This window comes from Ranitomeya variabilis, chromosome 7 (genome assembly GCF_051348905.1).
Source record: "Ranitomeya variabilis isolate aRanVar5 chromosome 7, aRanVar5.hap1, whole genome shotgun sequence".
NCBI lineage: Eukaryota > Metazoa > Chordata > Amphibia > Anura > Dendrobatidae > Ranitomeya > Ranitomeya variabilis.
In genome coordinates, this window is record NC_135238.1 from 187,855,878 (window position 1) to 187,878,136 (window position 22,259).

Genomic DNA, 22,259 nt, shown 5'->3' on the forward strand with positions numbered 1-22,259 from the left:
AAATTTGTGTCGGTCTCAAAACATTTGGGCCTGACTGTTGAAAACTAAGTCAGAGCTTTCTGATTCTCCGGCTCAAACCTTAGTTCTTCTACAGCTATATAAATGATATGACATAGCTATGTATAGAGCTCAACTTAATTTTTGTGCTTTACTTCTTATTCATTCATTTTTGTTGGATGTGTTTTATATATGTTTCTCATATTTTTTGGCCTTTTCTACATGAACTTTCTTGCAGTTTGTAAATAAAACTGAAGAAATGTCCAATTTGAATCCGATTTGGGAAGTGAAATCATCCATCTTAGACCGGGGTCACACTTACCAGTGCAATGCAAGAAACTCGAGCCTCAATACCGACAATCGAGACCGGAGTGTGCGGCTGCGTGTATTTCTATGCAGCCGCACGCTCCGGTCTCGAATGAATTGAGGCGAGAGACTCGCATGAGTTTCTCAGATTGCACTCACAAGTGTGACCCCGGCTTAAGTCATTAGATCTGCGAAAAAAACAGACTAATGTTGGATCCTAGTGCTGTTTGCTTCACTTGTTTTGTTCTCCCAAAAAAATGTAATTGAAAGTTGTTGCTATCAGAAGGTGGGCATGAAAAAAAAATAATTGAAAGCCAAATTAGTCTGCGTCCTTACAAGGAATGAGGAATTGGATAGAGGATGACTTTGTCTCTGGGGGTCCTGAATGGAGTGAAGGAGCCCAGCTTGGTCTCAGCTCTGTCTCTGGGATTGTTGGAGAAAGCAGAGCACAACGCTCGCTTCTTCTGGCAGTCCTATAGGCAATGAGTGGAGCAGAGGATGAGAATTCGCACCTCTGCTCCATACAATAGGGGGCTGCGGAGCCCTTTTCTTAGGGATTCCGAGCCCCTTTGTAAGACCGGGGTTACACTTGCGAGAAACTCGCACGAGACTCACGTCTCAATACCTGGCACTGCCGCCGGCAGTCGGGTCCGGAGTGTGCGGCTGCATGTATTTCTATGCAGCTGAACGCTCCAGTCCGAGTGCTGGCGGCAGTGCCAGGTATTGAAACGCGAGTCTCGTGCGAGTTTCTCGCAAGTGTAACCCCAGCCTTAATCATGTGGTTTGACTCCAGCCCAGTGATTTTCTCCCTCCTTCCCCTACAGCTTGCACCATCTGTGCCAGTATACGTCGAGTTCCTATAGTAACGTGGCACGCACCTATGATAAGATCTTTTCAGGTCAGGCACCTGTGCACGGCCGGAGTATTGAGGTAGCAGGTGCACGCTGCTACCACTCACTGTATAGGATTCTATCCACATTTCCGATTGTGTTCAGCTCTTCTGCAGTAAGGTGCCTTAATCCCAACACAGCTCTGCTGTTCCTGGGTGCTGTGTGCACATACAACTCTGCTACAACCAGGAGCTGACAACCAACTTATCTCTGCTAATCCAAGGAGCTGTCTGCACACTTGTATGGAGGTACTTGTCCGCCTTCTCATTTCAGCTGATTCACAGTGCTGTCTGCACACTCAACTCTGCAGCATCAAGGTATCCAACAGCCTATTTGTCTGCTGTTCAAGGTGCCGACTGCATTCTTAACTCTGCTGCATCTAGCACTTCCAGCTGTGCTGCTCCTCTTGCTGCCTTGCACATCCAGCTCTGCTAGTCTTCGCTATTCACATGCTGTCCGGTGAGGCCAGTCCACTGAATCATCACCTGGCACAACGACTTAGTGGCTCCACCTCTCCAGGTGAGCCCATAACACCCATTTTTGAGGGTCCCACTTGTGGGACCTATGGAAGGAGGAGAACTTTTATTTTTAGGAAGGACCCTTTCAGGGTGTATGTCACCTACTGAGTGTCAGGGTGTTATAGAAGGGGCTAACACGTTCCTTTCACTCTGCATACCATCCGCACACTAATATGAGGTCGAGCTGTAATTGTCAATGCTATCACTACACAAAGCCGCAGCTTCTCCGTCTCCCGACAGCTCTGACCTCTCACTACGAGACCAGCTGCAGCCTGCACAACTACAGCAGCGACAGCGCTGGAAGGAACACGCTATTCCATATTTCTCATCACCCATTGGCTGGTAGCTGATGGCCCCGCCTACGTGTATACATCTATCTGCGCCGTGATTGGTTCCTGCTGCCTCTGCTCATGTCAGGATAGTGTGACGTAAATCTGGAGGCGTGGTGTTGTCTGGGAAATGTAGTCCTTTACTGTAACACTGACTAGGGCTTGGGGAGCTTCAAGAACTACAAGTCCTAGAATGCTTTGCGTTTAATGCAGTAGCCACTTTGGTTTTAAAGGATGGATCTATCGTTAGACTGTAACCAGGTGAAGCGCAGAGAAATGAGTGAAGGAACGTGAGTATTAGGCAGCTGTATGGGGACGGTCCCTGGAATCTCTGCTGCATAGGCATATGGGGGAGCACAGACTGTAGAAAAGCAAACTTTACAAATGTGCTGCCTGATCTAACACTATTGCATCATATAGCCTTGAATAGAATCAGTTTTTGGTGCTTACAGCCCCGGAGTGATTTTGTAGTATTCTACTCATGTCATCACTCCTGCTTATAAATGGGAGTTGCTATTTATGCAGTTGTCCGATATTTTAGTCCACGTACTGTAGTCATTGTAATGAAAGAAACCTAAAAAGTAATTTTGCAATGTTTTGTTCCAGGCGTCTCCGCAGAAGGGGGGGTCCGTACAAGACCGATCCAGCAACAGACCTCACACGCTGGCGCCTCTCGTGTACGGAGGGCAGGCAAACCTGGCGCTATGTGGAGGGAGAAGATCGCCCACAAACTGCCCTGGAGGCGCACTCTCTGGGGCTGGACCCGGTACATAAGACTACTTAAATTCAGCCCGTATTATACGCTAAGGATTTTAGAGCAAAAAAATGATCCAGTATTAAAATCCCTTTAAATAACTATAATATTATTTTATTATTAGAAAGTGAAACCCTCCCTTTAACTGCAGGAGAGCAAACACCAGGGGTTGTCCACCTCTGGGGACATTTTTGTCATTGCCGATCTGCTTTGAGCGCAGCCCTGTGCCCGGCGTTCATAGCAGATGAGCTGAATGTCTGATCTGTTCTAGGATCTGTTAATGGCGCTGATCATCAATAACGCGGATTTTGCTTCCTGCAGAACGAGTTTTTTAAAGACTTACCCAAGGCGCATACGGCCCACGATGGAGCAGAAAATGGACTAACTTTTTATTCTGCCTTACAAGCGGAGGATGGGCATTGGGCGGGGGATTATGGCGGACCACTGTTCTTGATGCCAGGTGAGGCTTTTCAGCGACATTGGACCACTATGACTAGATCTGTCTGCCATAGAATATACTCACGGTAAGTCCTCCTTCAGACTTCTCATAAGAGTGCTATCAGTGTTTTCCACGGATAGCGCTCGCACCTACAATAGTGAATGCGGTCAGTCATATGTCCGTGATTTTCCGGAGACCGAGTGCAACAACTGTGATCTGAGTGTCTGATCATAAACAGCACGGCAAGACTAAGGCTGCCGTCACACTAGCAGGATTTGGTCAGTATTTTACATCAGTATTTGTAAGCCAAAACCAGGCGTGGGTGATAAATACAGAAGTGGTGCATATGTTTCTATTATACTTTTCATCTATTTGTTCCACTCCTGGTTTTGGCTTACAAATACTGATGTAAAATACTGACCGAATACTGCTAGTGTGACGGCAGCCTAAGGGTCCGTAAAAAAAATGGCCAGCAGTTAGATGACATCCGAGTGTGGTCTGTTTTTACGGAGTGTTATGTTGGAAAAGAATATAGAAAAACTGATGACACTTGGATGAAACTCTGACCAAAAATCACTGATGAAACTTGGTCAGTTTTTCATGTATGTGAAAAAAACTTGTGAATGTGGCCTAAACCTGTGACACTTTTTAGGTCTCCTTATTGTATGTCACGTGACACAGACACCCCTCCCTGACGCTACCAAGAAGGAGATGGTGCGCTACCTGCGATCTGTGCAGCTACCTGATGGCGGATGGGGCCTGTGAGTATCTGACTGACTTCATATTTTGTGATCACCCATGCCGCATACATAAAGCAGGGTGCAGAATCTATGTGCGCTGTATATGCGCACAGTCAGACAGCCGTATAAATCGCACTGAGATCAGACTGCAATGCATGGACTGGCCGGTGACTCTCCCAGCCCGAGCGTGACAGGTTCATGTATTTCTATGCAGCTGTCACTCTCAGGTCAGGAGAACTGCATTCTGTCCGAGCACTGAGGTGCAATCTCTGTCCGATCTATACGGCCATCTGACTTTGCCCTTTGTATGTATAAGGGTATGTGCACACGTCTTTTTGGGGTCTGCGGATTTTTCCAAACCGCAGGTAAAAGGCACTGGGTTTTACCTGCGGATTTCCTGCAGAATTACTGTGGATTTATTTCGGATTTTGTGCGGATTCCTATTGTGGAGCAGGTGTAAACCACTGTGGAATCCGCACAAAGAATTGACATGCTGCGGAAATGTAAACCGCTGCGTTTCCGCACGTTTTTTTCCGCAGCATGTGCACTGCGGATTGCGTTTCCCATAGGTTTACATTGTACTGTAAACTCAGGGGAAACTGCTGCGGACCCACAGCTGTGGAAACGCAGCTAAAACCACAGCGTGTGAACATAGCCTAATTGTGCAGGATACCTTTAGGCCGGTTTCACACGTCAGTGTCTTCAGTACGTGTGGTGACAGTTTCCTCACGTACCGGAGACACTGACACACGTAGACCCATTAAAATCAATGCATCTGTGCAGATGTCATTGATTTTTTGCGGACCGTGTCTCCGTGTGCCAAACACGGAGACATGTCAGTATTCGTGGGAGCGCACGTATTACACGGACCCATTAAAGTCAATGGGTCCGTGTAAAACACGGACCTCACACGGACATTCTCCGTCTGCAGTCCGTGTGCGTGCAGGAGACAGCGCTACAGTAAGCGCTGTCCCCCCCACATGGTGCTGAAGCCGCCATTCATATGTTCTCTGCAGCAGCCTTTGCTGCAGAGAAGATATGAATAATAGTGTTTAAAAGACAGATCTATGTGTCCGCCGCCCCCCCACCCCCTGTGCGCCCCCCTGCTGGTCAGAAAATACTCACCCGCGTCCCACGTTGGCTGTCGCTCCTTCCTCTCTGCCCCGCGGCTTCCACTGTATGCGGTCACGTGGGGCGGCTCATTTACAATCATGAATAGTCGGCTCCACCCCTATGGGAGGTGGAGCCGCCTATTCATGACTGTAATCGCGGCCCCACGTGACCGCATACAGTAGAAGGCACGGGGCAGAGAGGAAGGAGTGACAGCCAACGTGGGAGCGGGTGAGTATTTTCAGAACAGCGGGGGGGGCGCACAGGGGGTGGGGGGGCGGCGGACACATAGATCTGTCTTTTAAACACTATTATTCATATCTTCTCTGCAGCAAAGGCTGCTGCAGAGAACATATGAATGGCGGCTTCAGCACGATGCAGGGGACAGCGCTAAACTTTAGCGCTGTCTGCACGCTCCGTGTGGTACCCACTCGCCACACGGGTGGCACACGTGTGCTGCACGTATGGCCTACGTGAGCTCACGGGCACACGGACACGGATAACTCCGGTACCGATTTTTTCCGGTACCGGAATTATCTGGACGTGTGAGACTGCCCTTAAGGTTTACTTCTAGGTTTATCTAGACCGACTGTGAGAGCACTAGCCAAAGGTTAATTGACAAGTTTCCAGAGTATTTATTTATTTTTTTAAACTTTGCATTACCATTTAATTTTTAAACAGGTATTTTGTTTGTTTATTTGTTTGTTTTTGCATTTTCCTTTATTTTTTTTTCTCCCCTTCTTCCAAGAGCCATAACTTTTTTTTTCTGTTGGATGGACGAGTTATAGTTTTGATTGGCATAATTGAGTTAACTGTATAATGGCTGAAAAAACGGGTAAAATAAAATTTCAAGTGGAATGAAATGGTGAGAAAAAAAAGCAAAAAACACAAATGTTTGGGTTTTACTGTTTACTGCATTAGGTGTGTGGGAAAAAATGACTTGACATTGATTCCTTAGGTCAGTACAATGACAGTCATACCTAGCTAGTATAGTTCTTGTTTTGTTTGTTTGTTTTAGCAGATTTAAATTTATATATATATTGTTTTCGATTGCTATTTTCTGATGCAAATAGCTTTATTTTTCTTCTGTGAGGACTTTTTTTTATGTATTGATTAGCGAGCCATAGTATTTATTGAGGTATGTATGATTTCTTTTCATTGCATTTTGGGGGGGAAGGCATGGTGACCCAAAAAATGTCAATTCTGTAGCTGTGGCAACCCCCAATCACATCGCGATTGGTGATGGTATAGGCGTGTATTGGCAACCAAACTTTTTCAATGCCGCTGTCAACGACATATACTGTATATAACAAAGCCAGCACCTGCCCTGTAAGGAACGGACTTCTACACGTTCACCAGCACATGAAGCAGCCGCTGATTGGCTGCAGTGCTCACGCGGCATAACATTAAGTGAGCCCTAGGAGACCTGATGCTGCTGGAATGGCACTGGTTAGTAGATGCTTTTTTATTTTATACTGGGAAATATATCAGCTGAGAAGGGCATGTCCGAATGGTGGACAGCCCCTTTAATGAGTTCTTTTTAGACGTGGATTTGGTCGTGAATTACTTCTTTTTGTTTTTTGTTTGCCAAAAATCAAATTGGTAATTATAGATTCTATGGGTTTTTTTTCTTTATTTATTGAGTTAGAAAAGAAGGAAAGAAATACAATCACAAGGCACTAACTGTGCCAAAATGAAGAAAAATCACGATGAGAAAGTAGTAACCATAGACAGTGTTATCATTTCCAAGGATCTGGCACCCAGACTAGGACCTCATCATAAAACATAGATTGAAGGCAGAATATTAATTCCCTAAACATAATCTGGGTCAAAGTGATCTAAAAGCAACATATGAGTAAGTTCAGAAGAAAAAGAGAGAGAAGCAGAAGAGAGAAAGAGAAGAGAGGGAAGGTGGGAGGGCAGGAAGGAGAGGTGAAAGGTGGATGTATGTAAGGATGGGGCTAGAGAAAATGCGGATTCAGTTATCCCCAGTTAGAGCCAGATATTCACCACAGGATCTAAATTGCAGCCAGTAAAACCAAGATTTATAAAAACGTTTGTTATTGATTGTAGAGGTCAGGTCCTCCATAAGCGTCACATCATTCACCTTGGCAAGCCCTTGGAAGATTGTTGGGGTGGCGCCTTTTTTTCCATAGTAGAGGAATACACGCTCTGGCAGTCGCGATTAAGTGTCTCAATATTGAGTTCCTGTGTATTTTTAATGGTACATGACAATGATGGATATTGGTTCTATGTTCCCATAGTAAATAACTCTCCTAATCGTAGGCATATTGAAGACAAGAGCACTGTATTTGGCACGGCTCTCAGTTATACCTCTCTGCGGCTTCTCGGAGTGTCGCAGGATGATCCAGATATGACCCGTGCTCGCAACAATCTTCACAGTAAGGGTAGGTTCACACGAGCTTTTAACTTTAGCACATCTCACACTTGCCGACCATTTGCAGCAGATAGTCAGTATCTATATATATTTTTTCCATGTTTGGTCTAATGCATCTTACTTTTGTTGCAGGTGGTGCCATTGGAATTCCTTCTTGGGGGAAATTTTGGCTAGCTGTGCTCAATGTGTACAGTTGGGAGGGAATGAACACGCTGTTCCCGGAGATGTGGTGAGTTTCTTTTAGAATTATTCAGACCTGATATGACACTATTGGTGGCTGTGACCATCAGAAAATTATCCATACCTTTATTAGTGGGATATACTAAAAGTCATACGACTATGGGCCTGGACCCCTGCATCAAGTTTCAAGCAAATTGGATTTCTTGCACTTAAGTGTTCGGCAACGCCAAGGGTGCACCGCACACCGGTACTGGGTGTGATCAGTCATTTTCAGGCTCCCTTCAAAAGGGTTGTCCACTATTCCGACATCCCTCTTCTGAATCCCTATGTTCCCCCCTTGTAAAATAATAACACCTATACTCCCCTCCGGCGGTGTCGCTCTCCCGGGGCTCACGTGACGTAACAATTAGACATGGGTGCCGACACCGGTTGAACGGCTCCAGCACCGGAGGTGAGTATAGGTGGTACTATTTTACAAGAGGGAAACATAGGGATTCTGAGTAGTGGACAACTCCTATTAAGCAGCACTGCTCTGCGTCACATTTAGTCACCGCCTGTCTCTTACTATCTTGCAGGGACAGTGATGTGAATTCTCCTTTACTGATTTTCTCTAACGTCCACCATTGTCTTGTAGGCTTCTTCCCCAGTGGTTTCCGGCCCACCCCAGCACCATCTGGTGTCACTGCCGTCAGGTTTACTTGCCCATGAGTTACTGCTATGCTACACGTCTGAGGGCCTGTGAGGACGACTTGATCCGCAGCTTGAGACAGGTAAAGGCATAACAAGAACTTGTATCTAGCAAACAGGCAATCCCTGCATGTGTTACAGCTGTCGAACAGCCGTGAGACATGTGTCCGCGAGGAGTCAAACCTATTTTTCGAGCACTCCGAAGACACTCTATTAGCACTCGAGCATGTTCAGATAACACCTTACCCGAGCACGTTCACTCATCACTAGTATCTCCACATCTGCTTCTCATGCAGGAGCTGTACGTGCAGGAATATAGCAGTATAAATTGGCCCACGCAGAGGAACTGTGTTGCTGCTTGTGACCTGTACACACCGCACAGCGCACTGCTGGACATTGCTTACGGTAAGAGGCACTGATTATGGTCAGAATGTTGAATGTAAGCCCGCGATGGCAGTGTCCTCGCCCCTCTGTATCAGTCTGTAATTGTTAGTTTGCTCACTGTAAGGGATGTCTGTAATTTGTATGTAGCTCCCTCTCATGTACAGCACCATGGAATCAATGCTGCTATATAAATAAATAATAATATTAATAATAATAATGTGGCATTTGCACCTATGTAATTCTGCAGATATATGTGGCTGCACAATAACGACATTTTTTAGCTATACTCTAGATATAGTATTTTATTTTGATCAGTAATTTTTGCCCTTTTATTCACAGTCCTGCTGAATATATACGAGTCGTACCACATTCCCGCCCTTCGCCGACGTGCGGTGCATGAATTATACGACCATGTAATAGCAGATGACCGGTTTACAAAGTGTATCAGCATTGGTCCAGTAAGTGTCATGGAAACATGAGTTATTTTTTTTTTATTAAAAATGTCTGGTCTTAAAAACAAATCTTCTTGTTTCACAGATCTCTAAAGTGATTAATATGCTGGTCCGGTGGCATGTCGATGGACCAGAATCTCCTTCATTTCAGGAACATGTAGATCGCATCCCTGATTACCTCTGGTAAGTAGTGATTCCCCACCCTGGGTCGAGTGTTATGATCCGGTGACTTTGGAGCCGCATGAGACTTTCTCAGGAGAAGTGGAATCTGTGCTGACAAACCCTGAACTTAACACCGCAACTAGAAGTAGCCGTGGGGTGTGCCTAACAAACCCTAGACACCTGGACACAGCCGGAGGACTAAATACCCCTATAGATAGAAATAGGAATACTCACTTGCCTCAGAGCAGAACCCCAAAGGATAGGCAGCCCCCCACAAATATTGACTGTGAATAGGAGAGGAAGGACACACACAGAGAGAAAACAGATTCCAGCAAAAGAGGCCACTCTAGCTAAACAGGGAAGGATAGAACAGAATACTAAGCGGTCAGTATTAAAACACTAAAAATATCCACAGCAGAAAATACAAAAAGTTCCACAATCTAACTAAAGACATGGAATGTATATCTGCAACTCCTGAGAATCCAGCAAGACTGAGAAATCACTGACACAATCTAAGCTGGACAAAAAAGGCACTGAATAGCACTAAATCATAAACACACGGCATGTGTGCCACGAACACCAGACACTTATCTTTGTAGATTTGGCAGCAAGGCAGAGGAACCAGGCAAGGAAAAACCTCCAAAAACAATGGACAACTGGCAAGGACTAATGAATCCTGCTAACCTAAATACCCCAGTCAGAACTGCAATCAGCAGAAACACCTGACCAGGGCTGCCACTCAGAAGCAACTGCATTACCACCTACAACCACCGGAGGGAGCCCAAAAGCAGAATTCACAACAGCCGAGATACAGGTCTTAGTGCTCGTGTTCTTAATAAGATCCTATGATTACAGCAGCCTCTGCATTATATGGGCATGTAGGTCATAGGAAGCTGAATATAATGATACCTTGATATCTGCGATCTGATGTCTTATTCCTGAGAAATCCACAATTTTCTTAGGTGTAAATGAGCTGTTAAGATCTATGGGCCGGACATAGATCTCCCTGAGAATCTGCCTCCAGGCCTTGTTTTAAATAGATGGGGGTATTACCAGTGTGACGTGTAATGGTTACCAGTGTGACGTGTAATGTCCGTTCTCTGCTCTCCTGATCTCACTGCAGAACTGTGTGTGATTATACCTGACACATCTGCAGGTTCCTCTCAGCTTCAGCTTCCATCTCACAGGCAGACAGTATTGCAATACAGCAGAGCTGTGAGAGCTGCAGCAAATGTGTAATAAGACAAAGTTCAGTTCTACTGTTCTGTGTTAGTTACACTGGTAACGCTCCCTGCCATTCAAAATTAATCTCTGGAGGCAGATTCTTATGCAGATCAGTGTCCGGCCCATAGCCTAGAACAGCTCCTTTACATATAAGAAAAACGTGGATTTCTCTGGAATAAGACATCAGATCACAGATATCAATGTATCATGTTATTCAGCTTCCTATGACCTACATGCCCATATAGACGGCTTAGGAGGGTGGATCCTACTGACAGATTCTCTTTAATAACATGTGCATTGAGAGGAAGAAGATATCTGCAAGTGCGACACACACAGCTGAGCTGTGAAGGGAAAGGCGTCTCAGGTACTGCACATGGGGACCTAAAACTATTGCACCTGTTTTCTTTTTTTATTAGAGCTAGATGTTACTGTACAATGTAGCATAAGAATTCACCTCGAAAAAAAAATATTTTATTTTATGCTGCCACATGTAACTGAAACTTAGTTCCTTTCTCCATTTTTCTTTAAACAATGATCTTCTTGCAGGCTCGGATTGGATGGAATGAAAATGCAGGTAAATGAATTCTTTTTAATCTTTTCTTCTTCCTATACACTTGGAAAATAGGAACTAGACAACCCTTTAGTAATGGGCACAGGGTGATGAGAAAAAAAATTTCTTTATCGCCTCTGTAATAATTATAGGGGATAATTCAGGAGACTCTTTGCGTGGAACAAGACAACAGGACACAGTTTTATAAGTGGTAAAGTTTATATTATCACACGGTGATTCAAGCAGGTGCAGAGAGAAACTCAAGTCCACAACACTTGGTCCAAATAATAAACGCAGCTTCGCAGTCAATAGGAAACTTCAGAGTTAGATGCAAACAAACAGAAAGTCTATGAAGCACAGTTATACTTGAGGAAACTTGACACGAATAGATCCTTGACTTAGTCCAGACACAGATAGATATGCTATTAGGCAGTTCAAATCATATCTTAGCTCAACCAGGGAGGCCTGGTTAATAGTCTCAGGTTTTGCAGAGCAGAAACAGCTTACATGTCCAGCAAATGCAGATGGAAGTAACACGAGCAGCAGATGAAGGAGGATTACTGAACACTGATGTATGCAGCAGGAACTCAGAGCAGAGTGGCAGGATCTCCAAAACAGGTTCACAGGAGCAGGTGCAAGTGCAAGGCCAGGGAGTAATAAGGAGCTGGATGCAAAGCAGAATAATCTAGCACAGACTGAAGGCTGGGGTGGAGTTTTATAGCAGGAAGACAAGTGCACATGAGACCAAAGACGCCATGTTGGAAAAGGGCAGTAATGCACAAAAGGTAAAAAATGTTCAGAGTCCTGACAGCCTCTCATTGGGGGACACAGGAACCATGGGTGTATGCTGCTGCCACTAGGAGGCTGACACTATGCAAATAAAAAAGTTAGCTCCTCCTCTGCAGTGTACACCCCACCGACTGGCATTATGCTCTTCCGTTTAGCTTAGTGTCAGTAGGAGGTGGACACGGGTGTTTCATTAGACCCTTATCTACCTCAATGTGTGTCGTTTCTTTTCAGGTTTTTCCGGAGGGATACAGGGTGAACAGTCACACCTGTAGTCCCATAATACAGACTATGAGTACGGCGTGTACTGCCACCTCGTATCCTCATAGATCCCTCTCCAGGACCAAGAGCCTAGCACACCAGCGTGCTTAGAAGTCCGGTCCTGGCTCTGTCCCCCACCCACTCGCCCACCAGAGCCTGTCGGTTGGAGGGGAAGAGGACGTCCATCACAGTTCCGTGGACGTCTCATTCCCCTCAGGTTAGTGTTATGATCCGGTGACTTTGGAGCCGCATGAGACTTTCTCAGGAGAAGTGGAATCTGTACTGACCGCAAACCCTGAACTTAACACCGCAACTAGAAGTAGCCGTGGGGTGTGCCTAACAACCCTAGACACCTCGACACAGCCGGAGGACTAAATACCCCTATAGATAGAAATAGGAATACTCACATGCCTCAGAGCAGAACCCCAAAGGATAGGCAGCCCCCCACAAATATTGACTGTGAATAGGAGAGGAAGGACACACACAGAGAGAAAACAGATTCCAGCAAAAGAGGCCACTCTAGCTAAACAGGGAAGGATAGACCAGAATACTAAGCGGTCAGTATTAAAACACTAAAAATATCCACAGCAGAAAATACAAAAAGTTCCACAATCCAACTAAAGACATGGAATGTATATCTGCAACTCCTGAGAATCCAGCAAGACAGAGAAATCACTGATACAATCTAAGCTGGACAAAAAAACACTGAATAGCACTAAATCATAAGCACACGGCATGTGTGCCATGAAAACCAGACACTTATCTTTGTAGATTTGGCAGCAAGGCAGAGGAACCAGGCAAGGACAAAACCTCCCAAAACAATGGACAACTGGCAAGGACTAATGAATCCTGCAAACCTAAATACCCCAGTCAGAACTGCAATCAGCAGAAACACCTGACCAGGGCTGCCACTCAGAAACAACTGCATTACCACCTACAACCACCGGAGGGAGCCAAAAAGCAGAATTCACAACAGGGGACATCCAGGCCGGCAGCAACCTGGTATCCGTTTTCTCGTCTGCCGTGAGTAGCTCTGCACTGCAGACTGACACCCCCCTCTGCCCCACTGTCCCTTAACCCACTCGCATTTTCTTCAGGGACCTCTTCAATATGTCTAACTCTAAAGGGGGCTGCTCTTGTCCTCCTACTTCTTCCTCTTCTGCCTTAGTCAAGTACTTTGCATGTTCGTGCTGTAACAGCAAACTTCCCTCAGTTCAGTCCTCTCCGCTCTGTCAGGCCTGCAGCAACCCGATTGTTCCCACCGCCCAGGATCCCCCGGCCGATCCACCCGAGAGTGATACCCCCATCCCAGGCTGGGCTTCCTCTCTGTCACAATCGGTGGCCGATCTAACACGGGTGTCTCAAACCCTGGTGTCCGTGCTGGACCGATTAACTCTGCAGACCCCCGCAGTAGCCAGCGGGTCGCAGGAGCCTCCGCCCAAGCCTTCCTTGATTAGCCGCAAAAGGTCCAGACAGGAACGTCGGTCTGAGTCCTCTTCTCGCTCCATCTCGCCAGTCGGTCCTCTGCGGTCGGCGTCCTCCCTCTCCTGAGTCAGGCGAGGCGTTCTCTGATGCGCTTTCGGAGGATGTTTCGGAGCTGGATTCGAACCAAATCGCTACCATGAGGGATATCGTTCAGAATCTCATTGGAGCGATAAATCTAACCTGTGGCATCAAGGAGTCCTCTACGGAACCCACAGATCAGGCGGTTTCGTTTAGACGGGCTAAACCACCTTCCAAGTTTTTCGCTCCTCACCCGGAATTCGAAGAGATTATGACCAGAGAAAGAGAGAACCCAACCAGACGCTTTCAGAGAGGAAAGCGACTTGGCGTTTTATATCCCTTTTCTCCGGAGCTCACTGCTAATTGGACTGCTTCTCCTTCGGTGGACCCTCCAGTTTCCAGACTGTCCACCAACACAGTCCTCCCACTGTCCGGCGGAGCATCTCTGAAGGATTCTAACAATAGAGTCATAGAATCTTTCGCAAAGTCAGCCTTTGAAGCGGCCTCAGCTAGTCTTTGCCCGGCCTTTGCTTCCACTTGGGTTTCAAAATCCATATCCAAATGGGCCAAACAGCTCCGTCAGGGCATTCTGGACGGGGTTCCATCTGGACAGCTGGTGGAACTTGCCAACCAGATTTCTCACGCAGGTGAATATCTGGTCTCCACCTCCCTGGACGCTGCGTCTTGTGTGGCTCAGGCGTCCGGCAACGCGGTTGCCATCCGCCGGACCGTTTGGCTTAAGGCCTGGCAGGCGGATTTGTCTTCTAAAAAGTCCCTTAACAGCCTGCCTTTTCAGGGGTCTCGTCTCTTTGGTTCTAAGCTGCACAAAATCATTAAGGACGCTACAGGGCGCACAAGTTCCCTTCTTCCCCAGGCCAAGCCTCGTCGCCCTCCTCCTAGACATCAATTTCGGTCTTTTCGGCCTTTTTGTCGCTTTGCGGCATCGAATTCCTTCTCCCAGCAGCAACAGAGGCCACAGGCACGTCATGAGAAGAAGACGGTATCCTTTAGGCCCACTCCTTCCTGGCATCCTCGCTACTCCCAGGGTAGATCTTCCAGGTCCAGGACTGGAGGAACCACCTCGGCATGACTCTCGGCTAGTCGTCAGCCCACCTCCCAGGCTGGGCCGCCGTCTCCTCTTCTTCAGGGACGTCTGGATCTTCTCAGTAGAGGACGCATGGCTCAGGGAAGTTGTATCCTCGGGATACAAGATAGCGTTCGTTTCACGACCCCAGGATCGTTTTTTCGAATCCCGATCTCCAAGAGATCCCACTCTAGTTCTGGGTTTCTTTGCAGCCATCACTTCTCTCCTCAAAGCCGAGGTAATTGTTTCCGTCCCAGAAAAAGAACGGTTCACAGGTTTCTATTCAAACCTTTGTGGTACCGAAAAAAGACGGCAGGGTGCGTCCCATCTTCTGATATTCCCGGGACATCACCGATACCTGCGCTTTGCAGTGCTTCAGGAACATTTTCAGTTCGTCGCCCTGCCGTTCGGTCTTGCAACCGCCCCAAGAGTTTTCACGAAGATCATGGTGGCGCTGATGGCCATCTTGAGGGTCAGAGGCCTGGTTCTGTTTCCATTCCTTGACGACATCCTCATCAAGGCTCCGTCCTTTTCTCAGGCCCACGAAAGCCTGTCCATCGTTCTCGACACCCTAGCCCGTTTCGGGTGGCTGGTCAACCAGAAGAAGTCCTGCCTTATTCCTTCTCAGCGCATCATCTTTCTGGGCATGCTCTTCGACACTCGTCAGACCAAGGTCTTTCTTCCCGAAGACGAGATCCATTCTTCGTCGGGACATACGCGTGCTCCAGGGCTCTCGGTCTCCCTCCTTCTGTTCGACCATGAAGGTTTTAGGGAGGATGGTAGCAACATTGGAAGCAATTCCCTTCGCCCAATTTCACTCGCGACCTCTTCAGCAAGCCATCCTGTCTCAGTGGAGCAGGTCTGTCTTCTCCCTGGACCGCCCGATCCGACTCTCTCCCCTGGTCAAACGGTCTCTCAACTGGTGGCTCACGTCACCTCTCGTCTCCCAGGGCAGGTCCTTCCTTCCAGTTCACTGGCAAGTGGTGACGACGGATGCTAGCCTACTCGGCTGGGGTGTGGTGTTTCGCCACCTGACTGTACAGGGCCGCTGGTTGGCGCAGGAGTCAACCTTGCCGATCAATGTCCTCGAGATCCGGGCCATTTTTATGTTCCTTCGTCACTGGGAAGGGATTTTCAGGGGCCTTCCAATCCGAATCCACGGCGGTGGCATATGTCAACCATCAAGGGGGGACTCGGAGCGCCTTGGCCGAGGTATCCAAGATCCTCCTCTGGGCAGAGGCAACAGTTCCGGTGATATCCGCGGTGCATATCCCCGGCGTGGACAATTGGGCTGCCGACTTCCTCAGCCGTGAGGGTCTCGCGGCAGGGGAATGGTCCTTGCATCCGGAGGTCTTCCATCAGATTTGTCTTCGATGGGGGACTCCGGACGTGGATCTCACGGCGTTTCGAATGAACAGGAAGGTTCCGCAGTTCGTCTCCAGGTCTCGCAATCCTCTTGCTGTGGGCGTCGACGCTCTGACCATTCCTTCGTCACAGTTCGTGCTGCCCTACCTGTTCCCACCCTTTCCATTACTTCCCAAACTGTTGAAAAAGATCAAAGCGGAAGGGGTGCCGCTCATTCTGATCGCCCCGGATTGGCTCAGGAGAGCTTGGTTCGCGGAGCTCGTCAATCTTCTCGCGGACGCTCCCTGGCGCCTTCCAGACAGGCCCGATCTGCTGTCTCAGGGTCCGATCTGCCACCTGAATTCTCGGTCGCTCAGTTTAACGGCGTGGCTGTTGAGACCGCAGTTCTAAGAGCGTCCGGCCTTTTGGACCGGGTGATTCACACCATGATCCAGGCTCGGAAGCCTTCTTCCAGGATCTACTATCGTACCTGGAAGGCTTACTTCCGTTGGTGCGAGTCCAACCGCATTTCATCTATGTCCTTTTCCCTGCCTTCCATTTTGGCCTTCCTTCAGGCAGGACTGGATTCGGGCCTAGCACACACTGGACGAGCGGTGGATACCGCGTCCATCTTATCTTCCACTTGTGCCGGATTTGGCCAGTTCTCAATTGACTCTCTATTGACTCTCTACTAAGAGTGGGGCTTAACCCTTTGGTGACCCATAAGCTTAAAATGCTCTAAGAGAGGTACATTGATGAAGGTCTAATTTTGACCGAAACGTCTATTGTATGTACTCTCCTTTACTGATTAAATCTTTATTGCATCTCACTACGTGTGTGCCAAGTTATCTCTAATATTATATGGTTTGGGCACCTACTTGAGCACCACAACCAATAGTTGTGCCTACGGCTTTATTTACAAATTCGCTGTCAGTTCTATCTTGGAAGGTGGCCTTTCTTGTGGCCATCACTTCTATCTGCCGCGTTTCCGAGTTGGCGGCCCTGTCTTGCCGTCCTCCATTCTTGGTCATCCACCAGGACAAGGTGGTCCTCAGGCCTCCGCCTTCTTTTCTTCCTAAGGTGGTTTCCACCTTCCACCTCAACGAGGACATCGTTCTACCTTCCTTTTGTCCAGCTCCGACTCATCCTCTGGAGCGATCGTTGAACAAGCTGGACCTCGTCAGGGCAGTGAAGATCTACCTGGATAGAAAGTCCACTTTCCGGAAGACGGATTCTCTTTTCATCATTCCTGATGGCTTGCGCAGAGGCCAACCGGCATCTAAGGTGACTATTGCTCGCTGGATCAGAATGGCAATTCTGATCCTCCTGGGATCAAGGCTCGCTCTACCCAGGCAGTCAGCGCCTCCTGTGCGGTGCACCACAGGGCTTCCGCCCTACAGCTTTGCAAAGCGGCAACCTGGTCTTCCATCCACACGTTCGCCAAATTTTACAAGGTCCATACCTACGCTTCGGCGGATGCCAGCCTAGGCAGAAGGATCTTGCAGGCGGCAGTGGTGAGTCCTCTGGCCTGATGGAAGTCTGTTTCTTCCCGCCCTTGGGACTGCTTTGGGACGTCCCATGGTTCCTGTGTCTCCCAATGAGAGGCTATAAAGAAAACAGGATTTTTGGTAGCTTACCGTAAAATCTGTTTCTTGGAGCCTCCATTGGGGGACACAGCACCCTCCCAATGTTTCTCAGTTTCTGTTGTTTTATGTTCTATGACTGTTCTCACGTTTACAGTTCTCAAGCTTGTGGTTATGGTTTTCATTTCATTTCAATGATCTTTTTATTAAATAATATGCAATATTACAAATGAACTTTTGAGCGAACAAAAAAATATTGACATATTAAGTATATTATTACATCCATTCACGTACAACTTAAGAATGTCAGACAATAAAAAAAGAACTGTATCTGTAAGTGATAGGAAGATGATGTAGGCTAAGAGGACGAGAAAAGAAAAAAAAGGTAAGAATAAGGGGACTTAGGTGGGTGTAGAGTAGGGAGGGGTGGAGGGAGGGGGACAGGAGGGTGGGCACCAAGGGTGAGTTCATTTAGCTGATACTGAACTTAAGAAGGTTAATTGAGATCTGAATTGAGTCCATGGAGACCAGACGTTAAGAAATCTGCTGTGAGTATTATTGACTCTTGCCGCTAATTTCTCCACGTAGTATAACTGATCTATTTTAAGGTAAAGTTGTTGGGTGGTGGGCGTAATAGTTGAGTTCCATTTAGATGGGATTAGCGTTTTCCCGGCTGCTAGAACATATTGAGCTAGTTTTGAAGCTTTGCTGTCTTGAGGCCAAATCGGAAGATTCAAAAAAAGGTTCTCTGGCTTCAGTGTTACACGTTTACCCAAAAGTGTAAATATGACTTGGGATACTTCTTTCCAGAAAGGACAGATCTGTGGGCATGTCCACCAGATATGAAAATAGCTTCCTTCATTGGTCCCACATCTCCAGCAATTATTAGATGAGGCTCTGTGCCATTTATGTATCTGTTTGGGGGTGACATACCATCTTGTAATAATTTTATAAGAGTTCTCTTGTATGCGGACGCAATTTGAGGGCCCATGAGAGTTTTTATAGATATACTTGATGTGTTGCTCAGTTAGAGGGATCCCTATGTCCTTTTCCCAATGGGCTAAGTATGCTCGTTTCAGGGGTGTATCTATGGTTAATAAGGTTTGGTAAATCGTTGAAAGAATTTTTCGAGGGGGTTCAAATCTGGCACAGAGGACCTCAAAGGGAGTTAGTATTCTGTTCAAATCAATTGGCCGGTTTGGTGGAGAGAAAAGATGGGCCAATTTCCCATGTTGAAGAAAGGTGAGGCCCGATAGGCCTGGAATTTTACGTAGGTCATGTAATGGGAGAAGTGACCCATCTTCAAGCAATTGCTCGATTGATATACGGGCAGCGGATATGGGGAGAGTGTCTATCAAATCGGAGACTCTGGTCAATGGGGAGAAGGATGGAGCCAGGGTTTCACCCCACTTCTTCCAGATTTTTAAGGTAGCTAGCGTAAAATTGTTTTTATGGTCCTTAAGATTTAGTATTTTATTGCGGTTTAATAAGATAGAGCGCAGTGGCATGGGAGACATTGCTTCCTCTACTTGAAGCCATTGTTGTTTTCCTTTATCATTTCTGAACCAGTGGATCGTTCTAGCTAGGTGAGAGGCTTGATAGTATTTGACAATGTCTGGGGCACCCATGCCACCTTTGTCTTTCGGTAGGGTGAGGGTTTGGAAATTAATGCGGGGTTTACATTTTTGCCATATATATTTAAAAAATAATGAGTGGACTTTAGTTAGAAAGGATATGGGTATATGGATTGGGAGCATATTGAAGACGTATATAAATTTGGGGAGAATGAGGCTTTTTAGTATATTTTTTCTTCCAATCCAGGAAAGAAAGGGGTCCTTCCAAGATCTGAGATTGGTGGCTGTAGTTTGGTATAGTTTGTTAAGATTGAGCTCAAATAAATCTTTGTGAGACGCACTTATTTGAATTCCTAGGTAAGTTAAACTTTTGGGTTGCCACGGGAAGGGGAATGTAGATTTGAGTTTCCTCATTATATTGTTTGGTATGCCTAGATTTAACATTTCTGATTTAGTCTCATTTATTTTGAAGTTAGATAGTTTGTGGTTATGGTTTTCAACCTTGTTATTTATCTCCTACTGCTTTCTCATTAACTGAAGAGTATAATGCCAGTCGGTGGGGTGTATACTGCAGAGGAGGAGCTAACTTTTTTATTTGCATAGTGGCAGCCTCCTAGTGGCAGCAGCATACACCCATGGTTCCTGTGTCCCCCAATGGAGGCTCCAAGAAACAGATTTTACGGTAAGCAACCAAAAATCCTGTTATTCAGTATACTTCCTAGACTGGCCCCACAACACTGACTATGGAGGAGAGGGGCCGGTTTTGGGAGATGAGTATCATTTTTTTTAAATTCTATTTCCTATCTCCTTTAGATCGCTACTGGACAAACCCTTAGGGTATGTGCACACGTCAGGATTTCTTCAGGATTTTTTGCGTTTTTTTTTAGGATTTCCCTGATAAAAACGCTATAATACCACATAAAAAAACGCATACATTATGCATCGTATCATTTAGAATGCATTCCGCATTTTTTGTGCAAATGTTGCTTTTTTTCCGCAAAAAAACGCAATCCGGAAAAAGAAGCAATATGTTCATTATTTTTGCGGATTTTTTGCGGATTTCCCATGAAATTGGAGTGTCTGGGAAAAAACGCAAAAATTCCGCAAAAAAAAAAAAACGCGTAAAAAACGTGCAAAAAAAAATCGCATGCGGATTTCTGGCAGAAATGTCTGGATTTTGTCAGGAAGATTTCTGCAAGAAATCCTGACGTGTGCATATACCCTCAAACTAAAGGCTGAAATCTATGTCTTTTTTATTTTATTGGTATCTTTGTTGCTTACACCACTGCACCCAGATATTTCCTGCCGTATATCGCCCTTTGGAGGTCCTGTTCGCCCTACAAGCAGTCAGGTTGCCTACATGGTAGAACACTTTATAACGTGACGTGTCAGGAGATTAGTTGGGGTTTATGAATTTAGAATCTCTAAAATTTTTACAACAAAGGGATTCCCAGCATGTTTTTGTTTTTCTCCCCGTGACGATGATGCAATTGTGTTTCTGCTAGGAGGTGTTTGAATTGCCTAACAAATGTTGATTGAGCTACCCTAGTGTTTACCAAGTTCCAGGTCTAAAGTGGTCAGGTTTTGCTCTGATTTTTATTCTCGCTGCTCCCCTGACCATTCTTTTGTTTTGGGATATTTTTTCTATATTTTTATTTTATTTTTTGTCATAAATCTGACATACAGTTTCAGAAATATAGGCCTTTTTTATTTAGTGATAATTTTCATAGTCTTTACAAGGCGGCAGGGCTCACAAGATAATTATGCAAAACAGGTTACATATGCCCTTAGATAACCCTGGGAGCAACGTCTCCTTGGTAAAGAACATAAACATTGGCATTAGATAAAAAGGCCAGAGATCTGGGACCATATGGTGGATTTAAAAAAGAAGAAATAAAAAAAAAATATATATATATATATATATATATATATATATATATATATATATATATATATATATACATATATATATATATATATATATATATAATGATTTTTTTTTCCCTTGGTTCCATAAAATTAGATCAAAAACGGACATGTGTAGAACTTCTTTTGGTCCTCGAAAATCACGGATATGTGAATGGCCCCATAGTGTATCACGGGTATGAGTGCTATCCGTGAAAACCACAAGTTGTACTCGTACGCGACAATCAGACGTCTGAATGAGGCCTGAGTGCGTGTGAGATTTTAGTGATATTTTTAACAACTTGGTAGCTTTTCATTCGTAGGTACCATGTGCTGTGTCCACGTGTGTAGCCAAAATGTAACAGTTGTCTGTTCATTTTTCGCAGGGAACAAATGGATCGCAGCTCTGGGACACGGCATTTGCAATACAGGCATATTTAGAGGTAAAGTATGTGAACTACAAGCAGTTGTGCCTCATCTCGGGGACATTTTGTAAGATTTAATTTATTTTATTTACATTAGTGAAAAAAAACATGAAAAAAAATTACAATAAAGCCCATATTTTTTTTTTCATATCAGTTTCTATAATTTGTTTCAGTATGTTTTTATTGTTTTGTTTTTTTTATTTTTTTTGCCGTCTGTCTACAGGCTGGAGCACACCGGAAAAAACTATTTGAGAAAACATTGGAGAAGGCGCATGAATTTCTTCGTATTACACAGGTGACGTTTTGGAAAATGTTAAAAGGAGCTTGAAGAGATGTGAACACTATATACATCTTTTGAACATTTTTTTTTTTATTTTTGCAGTTGATTATTTCATTAAAATGTTTTGCCTTTCGATTTGTAGAGCTTGCAGGTTATGCTGCTCTTTTTTGTCTTCATTAGTTCAGATGAGATGATGAATCTTGAAGCTAATCTTAGCTTTTATATATATATGTGTATATATATATATATATATATATATATATATATATATATATATATATATATATATATATATATATATATATATATACACACAAATAAAATTAACATAAATGAAGAATCTGAGCTTAGATTAGCTTCGGCACAGGTCACAGAGCTTACATGATGCAATGAG

The 22,259-nt window shown here is 45.5% G+C and overlaps 1 protein-coding gene across 1 annotated transcript in view; it reads left to right on the forward strand.

Moving 5' to 3' along the window:
• The first annotated feature begins 2,177 nt into the window (after positions 1–2,177).
• LOC143784355 (lanosterol synthase-like) overlaps positions 2,178–22,259 on the forward strand; it is a 30,562-nt gene continuing 10,480 nt past the window's right edge. Inside the window, exons 1-13 of the mRNA XM_077272551.1 lie at positions 2,178–2,330; positions 2,647–2,806; positions 3,116–3,254; positions 3,886–3,994; positions 7,370–7,491; positions 7,614–7,710; positions 8,296–8,431; positions 8,645–8,753; positions 9,072–9,190; positions 9,270–9,367; positions 11,117–11,144; positions 21,547–21,603; positions 21,809–21,880. Of these exons, the coding sequence (XP_077128666.1) occupies positions 2,275–2,330; positions 2,647–2,806; positions 3,116–3,254; positions 3,886–3,994; positions 7,370–7,491; positions 7,614–7,710; positions 8,296–8,431; positions 8,645–8,753; positions 9,072–9,190; positions 9,270–9,367; positions 11,117–11,144; positions 21,547–21,603; positions 21,809–21,880 (1,302 nt within the window). The 5' untranslated portion in view covers positions 2,178–2,274. The remainder of the gene's footprint in view (positions 2,331–2,646; positions 2,807–3,115; positions 3,255–3,885; positions 3,995–7,369; positions 7,492–7,613; positions 7,711–8,295; positions 8,432–8,644; positions 8,754–9,071; positions 9,191–9,269; positions 9,368–11,116; positions 11,145–21,546; positions 21,604–21,808; positions 21,881–22,259) is intronic.